The 14,212-nt window shown below is 31.5% G+C and overlaps 1 protein-coding gene across 1 annotated transcript; it reads left to right on the top strand.

Annotated features, from left to right (window-relative positions):
- Positions 1-11,959: 11,959 nt before the first annotated feature.
- On the top strand, positions 11,960-13,107 carry LOC124833466 (ABSCISIC ACID-INSENSITIVE 5-like protein 3). The gene is made up of 3 exons (XM_047307960.2): positions 11,960-12,523; positions 12,605-12,676; positions 12,860-13,107. The coding sequence occupies exons 1-3, from the start codon at positions 11,960-11,962 to the stop codon at positions 12,938-12,940; spliced, it is 717 nt and encodes a 238-aa protein (XP_047163916.1). The 3' UTR covers positions 12,941-13,107.
- Positions 13,108-14,212: the final 1,105 nt, after the last annotated feature.

The following is a 14,212-nucleotide window of genomic DNA, read 5'->3' as shown; positions in this document are numbered from 1 at the left end:
TTTGATATCTATCTCTTACATATTTATGCAGAACACGGTTTCTAGCGTTTTCCTTTAGAGTAAAAAGAAAAATTTGAGTCATGTTTATACTTTAAACAAAAAGAAAAATATTTAAAAGTTCAATTCACACTCTTTTGAATTCTACTTATTTATTTTTAATAAGAGGATCAGAAGATACTAATCAAAAGCAAGGGAAAAAGGCCATGTTAGCATTGTTTCATTTGTTGTTATGCAAATAGGGCAACATGCTATGCAAATAGGGCATCTTGCAAATAATTTATAAGCCTTCAAAGCAATTACCCTCCCTTTCTTTAATTATTATACTTTCACAACTTCATTTTTTTTATATAATAACCATTCTGAAGTTGCTTTTATTCCTTTTTTTATTGAGTGAAGTGATTTAATTTACTTTTAATCCATTAATATTTAGTAATATTTTAATTTTAAAAGTGAGTTGGTTTTTGACTTTTTTCAAAAAATGGTTGTTGATTTATTTTTTTCCATTTTTGTTATTAATTCATCTCATTTCATTTTCTTGTTAAATAATTAATCAACTAATATAATACTAATTTCAAGGGCAAGACAGTAATCCAATTTTTTTCTTCTAAAATATCACGTTCTATTTTTTATATCTGTTCAAGAAAATAATACTTAATCAATTACCTAATAATTGTAGTTTTGACGTATTGAAAAATAAAATTAATTGAAGTTTTTATCTTTCAGTGAAGAATTATTACAACCTTTTTGAAATTTGTCTTCGAATTAATTATTTTTTGTTCTACCCAAATATAATATATTTAAGTAAAAGTTTCAGTAAATATGTTTTACATAAGAACTTTATTATTATGTATGGATCGGGATTTACAAGGGGGCAATTAAAGTTTACATAGAATTGAAATGTATGAAAAAAATTCTTGGAAGTTAGTTAAGAATTATTTGAAATTATAAAATTTTAAAGAGTAAATGAATTATTTAAAATTATAACATTTCAAACAAACTTCTGTTTGAAAATTTTATACTCAAGTTTTTCTTTTTCTTTATATTCTTTTATTAATATTGAAGGGTATGTCTTGAGTTTGATCAAGACCAAGAGAATGCCGGTTTGGTCAAATTTTATTGTCTTTATTGTAATAAACATTAATGATGTTTCTAATAAATTTGATTGTATTCTTTCTTGCCAAATTTGATTGTATTTATTTTTTAGTTGACACCATCGAAGTTTTCTAAATTAGCGATCTTAAATTATAATTACTTTCCTTCAAAGTTTTATTTTTTCAACAATCATGCTTGTGATTGATTTTGTTAAGATCAAAAGATGAAAGAGTGAGGGGTTTTAGTATGTAAAAGATTATCACGTGGATTTAGGAGGATTTTAAGATAATTTTTTTGTTTATTTGAGTGGATTTGAAGTTAAGTGAGAATAAATTTGGAGAATTTTTTTAACATGTCATATCAATCAAATCGAAGAATAATTTTCATAAACTTTATTTTCAAATTTACTCTTACTTAATTCTAAAATATTTATAAATAATAAGAAAAACATTATAAATATTTTCTAAGTAAAATACATATCTATATTAGAAAAGATTTAATTGATCATATGGTCTTATCTTATTTGTATAAGGAAATAACACCTTAAATCATATTTGTAATGAGATAATGTTTTGTGTTCTTAATTGCTTGGTAATTTTTAAATTCACTATTATTTGAATTGAAATTTTTTCTTTTAACAAGACATGATAAAAAAAATCTCTATACATATTTAGATCACATTATATTCTTTGTTTTTGAGTGTCTACCATGAAGAAGATTCAACTCTTAAAGATGATACAAAATTTATGCAAATAAGAATATGAGCTTTAATAATAATTTTCAATTGTTTCAAATAGAACTCATGTTGAAAATCAAGATATGCATAATTTCCAATTCTATTCGGTGCTTAAAGAGTTCTACTATTCTAGTAGTTTAACGTGTTTATTTCTAATCATCTATAATGTTTTAAATGAGAATGTGAAAGTTATTGTAATATTTTTCACATGTCATTTAGTAATAATTATAATATTTTATAAAAAAAATCCATACTTATTGGAGTTATTTTATATTAGACATCTAGATGATAAAAAAAAAAAAATCCAAATTGGAATTATTTTATACTAGACATAGTTATTTTGTATTAGACATACTAATCAGGATGATTTTATTATGTGGAAATAAAATTTAAATTATGATGTATAATTATAAGACCACAATTACTCATCTTTTTCATCGCGTCACTGTAAATCTACCTTGCGCTACCGTCATTTCTATCATACCCCCGTGACTCTACCATGTTCGTTCCAATCACCATCGCGAGTAGCATCTTGCACGCGTCACACACCCATCAGCTTCACCATACACAACAACGCCATTGTTTAGCCACCATGACGAAACCTTAATAGCAGAAATCGCGAGTTCGACCAACGCACCATAATCGCGCCTCCATGAAGACCTAAAAACCAAAACACTCAGATTGCGAAAAGCCGCAAATCGCAACCAAGACTCGAACAAAGAACCACAGTCTCGTATCTTCGTTCTTCTTCCATCGTGAACCTGTAGAAACTAAATCGCGAGAATTGTGCCACCTAAATCGCGCCACCGCAGCTACCATGGACCATCTAGTTCCATCATCACACAGCTACATTGATAAATAACCCAAAACTAGAAAAACCCAAAAAAAGCAAATCAAAACCCTAACTCGCGAGTTTGCAAGCTCCTCATCGCAACACCATCAACCTCGCCGTTAATCACCAACAAAACCCAAATTGCGCTTCAACCTGAAGAGAAAACGAAACCCAAGTATGAAATCCTCGTGCAATCCTCCTTCATATCGAGCTTAATTGTGCCACCATGGCCTTTCCATTGTGTCGCAACGACGAATCACACGTGAACCTCTTCTTCTCCAAGGAACTTCGCGCACTACCTCCATTAGCTTCTTCAACCAACAAAAAGAAAAAGACCACAAAACCCAACTATGCAATGCGCCATTGTGATAATAGAACCAGCAGCCACCAGAAAACCTTCTCCATGTCCTTGCGGTGCAAGAATCTCACTCTGTGTCAGAACCCTAATTTGGGTGGAGAATTACACGTCATAATTTAAATTCTATTTCTACGTAATAAAATCATCTAGATCAACATATCTAATATACATCACATCAACAGGTCTTGACGCCGTTTCTTATCACTTAACGGAAAGGACTTAATTGTTACTACTTTACAAAATTAAGAACCAAAATGAGATACTTTTAAACGAGAAGACCGAATTGAAATTCTTGAATAAATATGAGGACCATCCGATAGTTTAAAATTTTTTTAGGCTTAAATACTTACTTGGTCCCTATGTTTAGTGGTAATTTTCAGTTTAGTACCCGGTTTTAAAAGTGTAGACATTGGGTCCCTATGTTATCAAAATTGTTTGACTTTAGTCCTATCCGTTAAGTTGGTAGGAACAACGTTAAATGTTAATTTATGTGGCAAATTACTTATCCAACGTGGCTAAAGCAAATTTTATAGCAAAGACAGATATGAAAATATCCTTTGATTAGAAAATCAAATACATATGTGCTTGCCCTAAGACATTCATCTGGAAGGAGCTTAGCTGAAGAAGTTGAGCTGAAGGAGGTAGGGTGCCCTAAGTTTTTCGTTCTAACACAATGTTTGTGTTCTTTGCTGTTTCCTTCTTGTGAGGTGGGTGCCCTAAGTTAAGGAAGGTGTTGTTGGTTTTCTGAAGTAGGTGCACTAAGTTGAGGAACTGTTGTTGTTGTCTTCTCTGTTTGGGGTTCGTTTTTGGGGATTGAGGTTGTTTTGTTGGTTTGGACGAAGCATTATTGTGTCGTTCCGCGAGGCAATGTCAATGAATTAGTGTTTGTCTTGCTCATGGGGGAGCTCTTGTGGTGGTTCATCGAGAGGAATGGTTGGCAACCAAATATGATATTGTGGAGAGCTTGCCGTATTGAGAGTCGCAAAAACTCTTAAGAACGAGGGGAAGCATTTTTGGGGTTGCCCTAATTACAAGGTTTGCTTCATATCGTTGTGTTTTTATTTTGGGATACATTTCTTTGGTTTTTCCTGAGATGTTTTTGGTTGACTGTTTTGAATAGTGGAGTCAAAAGGAAGAAATGCGAGGATGTAATTTCTTCAATTGGCGCACTGAAGATAATGTAGATGAAAAGGATACTACAATTGGATGACAAAGAAGAAAGGTTATTAATCTGGAAAAATGACTTTTGGTTTGTCAGAAAATGGAGAAGGTGTTAATATGGATGTTATGTTTGATGGGTTGATTAACATCATCTTTGTATGTCTTATGTTTTAATTTTGTTCAAGTGGTGCATCAGTCACATTTTGTGATGAAGTTGGTTATATTGTAATGTTTGTTTGTTACTTAATGAATGAGATTCTGCTTGTAATGAGATTGTGCTTGTAATGACATTCTATTTAATGAAGAAGTTGGTTATATTGTAATGTTTGTTACTTCAAGTGTTTGTGATATTGATGAAATCTGGTTTCATTAACTTTTGAATGAAAAATAAAGTCATGAAGTTAATATGGCTATGACAATACATTAAATGTCATGAAGTTTGATATTAGAGAAGCCAAATTAATATGGCTATGACAATACAATATGAGACAACCCAAAATAATATGATATTAAAGGTGAAACATCACAAAACAAAATACATCACATATCATCCAAAATGTAAACGTTGTTATGTACAAAATACATGACAGAAAGTAATAATATTGAAGGTGAAACATCACCTCAATATCAGAAATTAACAATATTTAAACTTCAAAGTACATATCCAAAATACAACACAAATGTACTTAATGTTTGAAAGTAGAACAATAATCTAAAGTGGTGTTGTATATTGATCAGTCTAGGGTTCTTGAGTAATTTGACTTGCTTGAGTAGGGTCTAGTGTAGCTTCCTGGTGTTGTTGTTGACTTGCTTGTGGACAATTAGTTCTTCTATGCCCTAGTTGTCTACATATGGCACATCTCTTAGGGATTCTGGTTTGTCTAAGTTGTGTATCATCCCTCTTTTGCTCCAAAGTCTCTAGTCTTCTTTTCTTTCTTGGTATACCTGGCAACACCCTTTTTGGTGGAGGCAAAATATCAAGATTTGAAGTCTTTTGCCATAGATGAGGTCCGTTCAGAGGGAAAATGATTGGAGTGTATGTTTCATCATACGTGGAGGTTCTAAACCAATGTGGGATGTAGTCTTCTAGATTGATGTTTAAAAACCTCATGGCTATGACTGCATGACAACAAGGGATTCCCGTTACAGTCCACTTTCTACAGCTATAGTCTTTTTTCTCTACATCAACCACAAACTTTTCAGCAATGTTGGATGTATGGAAAATCTCAAATATTTGAATCCCTGACCAACTGCCAAATCATAAGCAATGAATGTTAACAAGAAATCTTAAATGGAAATAGTTGAATGGAAACTTGAAGCAAATCAGTATTGTCATACTTAAGTATCACAAATTTTGTCTTCTCTAACTCTTTCTGTAGTCTCTTATGAATTTTGGGGCAAATGACACCTTCAAATCTACTTATCTTCTCTCTATTGGATGCCCACCTCTTCATCAGGTAGATACGAATCTCTTCCAACATTGTTATGATTGGTTTCCCACTTGAATCTAAGATGATACTGTTAAAAGCTTCAGATATGTTATTCACAAGTGTGTCACAAGCATGTCTTCCTGTAAATCTAGATCTAGACCAAAATCTGCAAAAAAATTAAAGTTAAAGATTTGGAAAAGAAGCAAACATTTAAAAAATATGATAGATCATTTAAACTTTTGAATACTTGCCTTGGTGGAATAACTATCAAGTGTTTAAAGGCGTCTTCATTAACGTCTGTACACCTTGAACAAAATCCCCCACCTCCAAGATCATCAATTAACCATTCTAAAAACCAAGTTCATATTTCCTTATTCTCTACTTCAACAACAACATATGCCAATGGACACATCTGGTCATTACCATCTCTTTCAACAACAGTTAAAAGCTCACCTCCATATTTGACTTTTAAGAAACATCCATTCAAATGTATAATAGACCTACATGATACAAAGTTTTCCTTACATGCTTTGAAACACGCATACATTCTCTTGAATATGGCCTTATCATCATTTGGTTCTACATTAAGTTTAACTGTTGAGCCAGAGTTTGACCTTAGTAACTCCTATGCATAATCATACAGTCTTTCATATTGTTGTTTGAAACAACCATCAATATTGGTGGATGCCATTGCTTTTTCCCTACTTGTTGTAGACCTAGACACACCAATGTTCCATTTTTTACAAAATTTATTGTGCAGGTTTTTTAGATTAATATCAGGATTTCCTTTCATGCTCTTCTCTAACCTCCCACTTAACCATTTAGAGGTAACTAAACAAATATTGAATTCTCTACTGCATGTATGCTTGTCTATAATCTTCCTTAATTGCCTTGTACTTTGGCTACTCCTATATCCATAATAAGCGTACCGTGGACGTTTCCCTTGTGAGCCACAACATTTGACACATATTCTTCTCTTGTCATTCTTAGAAATCTTCAACTTCCTACCGTTATATACTCCATAAGTTCTACTTGCATCAGTGAAATCCTTTTTTTGAGAGAAATATGTCTCAGTTGCCATATTCTTTCATACTTATGGGTTCTGAGAAGATCCCAAAATCTCCATATCAGACTGTTTCATGGTCTAAGTCATCACTTAAATAAATACTGGCACAACTATGAGATTCCACTCACTATCAGATAATCCTCTGGCTTGTACATGCTTCTTTAGAGTAGTACATCCACTTCTTGTACCCACTTATTCTTCACCATCCTCAACAAATTCTTCTTGACCCTCGACACTTACTTCATCTTCACCATGTTCACAAAGTTTATCTTTACCCTCCTCACTAACCTCATCTTCATCATGTTCACCAACTTCAACAACTTCACCTTCACCATCCTCAGCAACTTCTTCTTGACCCTCTTCACCAACTTCATCTTCACCATGTTCACAAAGTTTACCTTTACCCTCCTCACCAGCCTCATCAACCTCATCTTCATCATGTTCACCAACTTCAACAACTTCACCTCCTCCATCCTCAACAACATTTTTGCATCTTTCTGTGCCTACAAGTCTTTGTTAGTGTATTTTACTTTCATATTGGGTAGAATTAGGCTAGCTTTAGGATTTTTCTTTATATTTGTAGTTTTGTAAAATTGTAGTTAAAATTAGGTTTTTAAGAGTAATTTTTAGTGTTTGTAAATAATTAGGAAATTAATATTTTTTTAGAAAATATTTTGATAAAAATCTTTCTTTTTAATTGATAAATTTCCTTTTCTTTTCTTTAATTTTGGATTGGTATTTTGATGCAGAATAAGCCCTTATAAATTGAGCTGAGTTGACAAATGGGCTGTTGAAGCTGATTGGGCTTATTGGAATTAAATTTGGAAGCTGCTGCATAAGCTTTTGGCCAACGCATAAGCTGGATAATGGACATCTTGGGCCACTACTGCTGTCTGGATGAGTGGGTCGCTGCTGCCACACTTGGAATGTATTGCAACATTTCATATTAGGCTGCTGCAATGAGGCCTAAGTTGAACGACGTCGTTTTGGGTGAAGAGGGAAGTTGCTGCTTTTGGGGGTAAGTCTCGAAGACTTAATTCATTTTTCCCCATTTTGGAAGAGAAGAACCCTTGCGCTAGGGCTCCTGTGTGAGAAGAAAAAGAGAGTTTGAGAGAGTAGGAGTTGCCCGGAGATGGCTAAGGCACGTGACCGAAGGAGCTGCCCGACGAAGATGACCGGAGCTGAACCAGAAAAGTTGGAAGATGATCGGAGCTGCCACGTGGAGAGGATCAACGGTTAGAAAGCAGATGAAGGTTAGCCGTCCGATTAAACTAAATGAAGCTTCTCGAGCAAGGTTCCCATCTCCCATTTTGATCTCTTTTTCCCATTTCTTTTCTCTTTTCTTTTCTGTAACCCTATATATAGGGATTTTGCTTCTGCCATGTAGAATATATACACTTTCATGGAGACATATATTTTTTTAGTTTACATTTTTAGTCTTAGGAATAGATAGAGCGAACGTGAGAGCTTAGGGTTTTATCGCGCTTTCAGCTTTGAGTTTCTTGCGTTCTCGCTCGCCTTTTCTTCGGTATATTCTCGTGTAATCCTTGTTTTCTTGTGAATAAAATTTCTTCTGTGAAGTTTCTATGTGTTGTACGTTCGATGATAAAATAACTCATAAAAAGCGCATCTTCCACCTTTTCGCTTCAAAGAAATACCACGCTCACGAACTGTATTCGCTCCCCCACCGCAGTCGCTGACAAACCCTGCTCCTTCACCAAGCCTTTTCGGTCAAGAATATTCTTCGAAGAAACCAAGCAATTCACCTCTGCTCACAGAATGAAGAAACCAAGCAATTCAACCCTTGATAAAAAATCCCCAATTTAAATATGACCTAATTTTCCTAATGATTTTATTTCACCATTTAAAAACCCTAATGATTTTATTTCCCCAATTTACATACACGTAACCCAAACTTTGGCTGCCACGTTAACTACTTTGGGCCAACTAAATGCCACATCAACATTTCTTGCACAACTCACATCTACGGTAACTTTAACGTTATCAATTTTAACACCGTTAAACGGATAGGACTGAAGTCAAACAATTTTGATAACATAGATCCAATATCTACGCTTTTAAAACCGAGTACTAAACTGAAAAAATTACTACTGAACATAAGGACCAAGGAAGCATTTAAGCCAACTTTTTATATATTAATATCAATACACCCAAAACTATATAATATTTTTTATCAAATAAAAATGAATTGTAAGAGAATAAATATGTTTATTAAAATAATCTTTAAGTTTTGTTTTCTGAATTTAAAAATACATGCGTATTTATTAGCATTAATAATACATTAATAATTAGTAGACGTATAATTAATATATATATTAACATATTTATTTGAAGACAGAGAATATGAGCTTGCGGTTTATTAAAGGAATGTAGATGCATGAAATTTTGTGGCAAACAAAAAAAGTATTAATAAAACTAGTACAGTTAAAATCTGGCTATCGCTCCATTACAAGTTAGTTATTTAATGAATCAATTCAATCCAACTCATTTATTAGCAAATAAAAAAAAGTTATACCTTCCACATTGTTAAATGGTCTGACTTACTAACTCACTTTTTTTTTTCAATTAAAAGAAATAGCAAAATTTTTCTGATTCAAATATAAATAAAGTGGAAGGGTCTTAAATTAGATTTATAATCAATCAAACATAAGATTTCGTTTATACAAAGATATGATAAAATCTCCTCAACAAAATTTTTAATGGCTTTATAGCGATTTAAATTTGTTTTTGTATAAAAATTGAGTTACTAAATATAGATTTATAGATTTTTCATGTTGTCTAATTATTCCATACAAAAATAATTTCATGGAAGACTTTGTTTCAATATTTTGTAAAATGACTAATCCAATAAAAAAATACTTATTAGAAAAATTAGGTGGATTAGTGAGGTAACCTAACTCACCATCAGTTTAATCCAGGTGAAATTGATCCATATCAAAATTTTAAATTTTTTTCAACTCAATTGGCTCGTGAATTACAACTTGTTTTGACAACACTAAATAAAACCAAACATTGTTTTACGTGAAGTGTGCACAAAAGAAAAAGGAAAATATTTTTTTAACAACTTTTTTTGACAACCTTTTTACAATAGCCTATGTGGTAGCTTGTGATTGATCCGTTACAAATATATGGACTAATAAAATAGTGACACAGTCTATTGTCAAAAAGTTATTAAAAAAAAATTGTTAACATATCATAGTCCAAAGAAAAATTATGTAGTTTGGTTTTGTGGTTCTCTCTCTTCACTCACACATAAATGTTTCTGTGAGTTGTCCTTTTCCGACTACATTACAACATCAATAATGTTATATATAAATAGATATATAAATAAAGTAATGATATTTTGACAACATTTTGATATAACATTTGTATTAATTTTTCATTAAATATAGGATACGGTAACACAATAATATATTAATACTGAGCCCGTGAGAAAATGACATGTGTATTGTGTTAAAATGTTATAGAAAAATATGTGATAAAATATTTTTTTCATATAAATATATGCATCCACTCACAACACACATTTGTATTTCTCAGCTTTGTGTTTTTGAGACACTCTCAAATCTCAATTTCATTCCTTTCTCCACTCATGAGATCGCTCTACACAAGGTAAACTTTTCATTCTACTTTTTCTTTTTCTTCCTTTTTCTGAAAACCGCCACACGCTTCAATATCTTTTCTCTTCTCATGTTAAAAATGGAGCTTGATCTCCTTTTGCCACTGAATTAATTGCATGTAAACCATTCTTTTTTGTGTTTTCATTTTTATTTTTTTGAACCCTTTTGCTCGTTTGTTTGTTTTTTTTTTCTTTTCAATTTTTCATTGTCTATCTGTTCTTATTTGTTTTCCATTTTTTACTTTAAAAGAAAATTGAGTGTATACTCTTAACTAAAGGGTTTTGGAGTGGAATTTCAAATAGGATCTTTTATCGTTTTAATTGTGGGGTTTAGTGTTTGAATGTGTATTTATTTGAGGTATATGTATTTGAGCATGGAGGCAAGTTATCAATGTTCTTAATGCACCCTTTGATGCTTATAAAGGGAGAAGCAATTTTTTTTTTCATGTGAGAATTTTGATCAAATTTCTAAGTGCTTATGCTTGTGTGATACGAAGGGAATAAGGTTTGGAAATGCATAATTTGTACTATATTAGAAAATGATGTCCTAGTCCAAATTTTATCACACTCTTTGATAACAGTTGTCATTTTGATATCATATCAATATGTTTTCATTTTTTTTAAGTAAAATGAAAATATTGTTAATTATGGGTTTTGTTCTTCTTGGATTGGTCTGAATGCTTCAAATTTCAAAATCATTAGGATGAAAGAACGTTAGTGCTCAACATTTTCATGCTTATGGATTCCTTTCTTTTTGGCCTCATTTTAACAATTAAGAGCTACAACAATGACTATAAAAGTCTTTTACCATTAGATGTATGATCTCATTGTTTTCCAATGTTTATTCCTAATAGAAATTAGTATTTTTCTTAATGCTTTTTACATACATCCATAAGAAATCATCACCCTTTATGTAAACTTTGTAAAATTTCACAAAAAAAGTCTCATAAAATATACAAAAAAAATCTACAACTATTCCATGAAAATTACATATTAATGTTTGAATGGATTGAGTTTCAACACAACACTTTGTTTGAAATATTATTTATTGAATAATATGTCAACACAAATTTCTTTTACAACATTGTGACACATCACACATGTTATTTTTTTCATTGAATTTAAAGTAAGTGAGTACAATAACAAAGAAATAATGAATCAATGAAAAAAATAACATATGTGTTTTATCAAAATGTTGTTGTCAAAATATTTTATTTTATTTTTATTTAAATATATGTTTGAAAAAGAGTTTAAAGAAGCTTCTTTCTTTCCAATGGACAAAAAACCCAAGTGACAATGTTACGTTTTTTTATCTCATGCTTATGAAGATGAAAAGTTTGTTGTTGGTCAATCGAGACATGTATGCTAAATTTTTAAAGGAATTGAAGAGCATTTATATCAAGGTTTTTATTCATAAGGGCATTTTTGATTGTATGATATGATGTGAAATGTGGAGCTGATCGATGTTGAATTCATATTTTGTGTTTTCTCAGGTTGAGTTTATATATAAGGTGGTTATGATTGAAGATATGTATTTGTTACTCTTACGTAAGAGTACAGTATTTTTGTCTTAGAAAAGTCGATTTTAGCTATCATAAAAAGTTCATATTGTAAGTTTGATGATTGGCTTTTGTGATCGAAATTATGGAATGCCAAGATGGTGGTGATAAGAATGAAAAACATTTACTGCAACAACCTTTGGTGCGACAAAATTCCTTGTACGGTCTGACACTGAATGAAGTTGAGAACGAATTAGGTGAGAGAGGAAAACCAGTGAGTAGCATGAACCTTGATGAGCTTCTAAAAACTGTGTACACTGTTGAAGAAAACCATTCAACCAAAGCTGGTTTATCCTTAACCAGTTCTCTATGTATGAAAACTGTTGATGAGATTTGGAGAGACATACAAGAAAGCAAAGAGAACAAGTTTGAAGAGAGACAGCTTAGACTGGGAGACATAAAATTAGCGGATTTTTTGGTGAAAGCAGGAGTTGTTGTTGAAGCATCTTCTACCGTTGTTAATCCTCAACAACCACAATACCAAATTCCACAACAAGGTTTAATGGGGATTTACATGACTGGCCAGAACATAGCACAATCGTTACACACACGAGCTACTGCTACATCACAAGATAAGACCTTTGAGAGAAGACAAAAGAGGATGATTAAGAATAGAGAATCTGCTGCACGTTCTAGAGCAAGAAAACAAGTCAGAATTCTCTTTCTTTTAAATGCTATCATATAGTATTTTGGTTAAATTCCTTATCATAAGTGAGATAATAATGAACAGGCTTACACAATTGAATTGGAGCACAAAATCTCCCGTCTGGAAGAAGAAAATCAAAAGCTCAGGAGACAAAAGGTTTGGTTCAGGTTCTAGTTTTTTGTTTTTTTTTTTTCACTTCTATTGATTCAAAATGATGAATATAGAAAGTCTTTCAGTATTTACAATTATTCTACCACCACTTTCTATATTGTATAACTTTCAATTGATATAAAAAATTATTAAAAAAAGTGATTTTTGCTTTGAAACATTGATTTTCAGGAGATAGAGGACATATTATTGAGTGTGCCACCTCAAAAACCAAGATACCAGATTCGTCGAACTACATCAGCTTCATTTTGACATTTTTGTACCTGTAAGGACAAATTTGTAGATATATGAGCATGAATGGGTGCTTCTTTTGGTTGTTGTGTGTTAGTAATATTAGCTATTTGATGCATTTGGATACAAGGAACCGTTGTTTTGTTATTAGGCTTCTCTAATTATAATAGCTCAGTGAAATATCTGTTGTAAACGTCTTGTGGAACATTAGTTTTATGTTGTTTGATGTACTTGCATACAAGGAACAGATTTTCTTGTTATTATGCTTCTCTAATTATAATAACTCACTGAAATCTCTATAGTAAAAACCTATTGAGCAACATTATAGTTTTCTGGCATTCATTATATATAACTTTTTCAATCAGTTGAGTTTATTATGAAAGCTTTATAGAGTGGCTTGAATCTGGGATGACATGCTTGCTGAGCATTTCAACTATTTCATGTTATGAAAAAGGAAATGTTGCTATAAAGAAATAGCACCAAACAAATTTTAAGAAAATATGTTGTAGAGATTATAAGAAAGAAATCATAAGAAGTTACAATGGAGTAGTTCAAAATTTAATGTATATTCAGATATTACGAAGGGTGTATTGGTTGAATTCCTCTATTATTACTTTTTCCATTGCATTAGTTATAATATTTTATGAATCTGGAACGAAATAAGTTATAATTAACAGTTTCTCTATAGAAGTATTAAAAAAACATGATTGCATAAAATAAATGTGTTATGTGCAAACAAGCAGAAGAAAGTACTGAATATTTATTGTCTGAGTGAAAAATTTTATGTTATAAAATTTCATCACAAGTTGAGTAAGACTCCCATTTTGATTCATCATATATTGAAATTGTTTTCCTAATTAAACTTTTTAGTATTGGATGTGATACTCATCTTGAAAAAAAAAATTCATCACAATGTATCGAGATTGAAAAGGACTCTAATACTATTTATGTGTTCATCTCTATTATTGTTGAAATGAATCCAAAAACAATTTAATAATGGTCATAATAATCAATTTTACCATATAATAAATTCAAAAATACTTTTCAATAAAAATCATAAGTTCCACTAACTGTATCCATTTTGTTATTAGAGCCATTTCAAGAAAATTGTTCTATCTCCTCACAGGTACAACATTTCTTTTCTTTTGTCTCATTACCTCCTTATTGCAGCTTATCGTAAGTTTTTTTTTGCTACTCAACATCAAAATTCCTACCAGAAGATCCTCCCTTCTAGGTTTTGATCACCCAACTTGTTTCACCTCTCGATTATTCTACCATTTTAGCCTTCTTGAT

The sequence above is a fragment of the Vigna umbellata genome, chromosome 3 (genome assembly GCF_029865625.1).
Source record: "Vigna umbellata cultivar VRB3 chromosome 3, Vumbellata_1.0, whole genome shotgun sequence".
Lineage (NCBI taxonomy): Eukaryota > Viridiplantae > Streptophyta > Magnoliopsida > Fabales > Fabaceae > Vigna > Vigna umbellata.
Note: the sequence above shows the minus strand (reverse complement) of the source record. Positions and strands in the feature narration are given on the sequence as shown.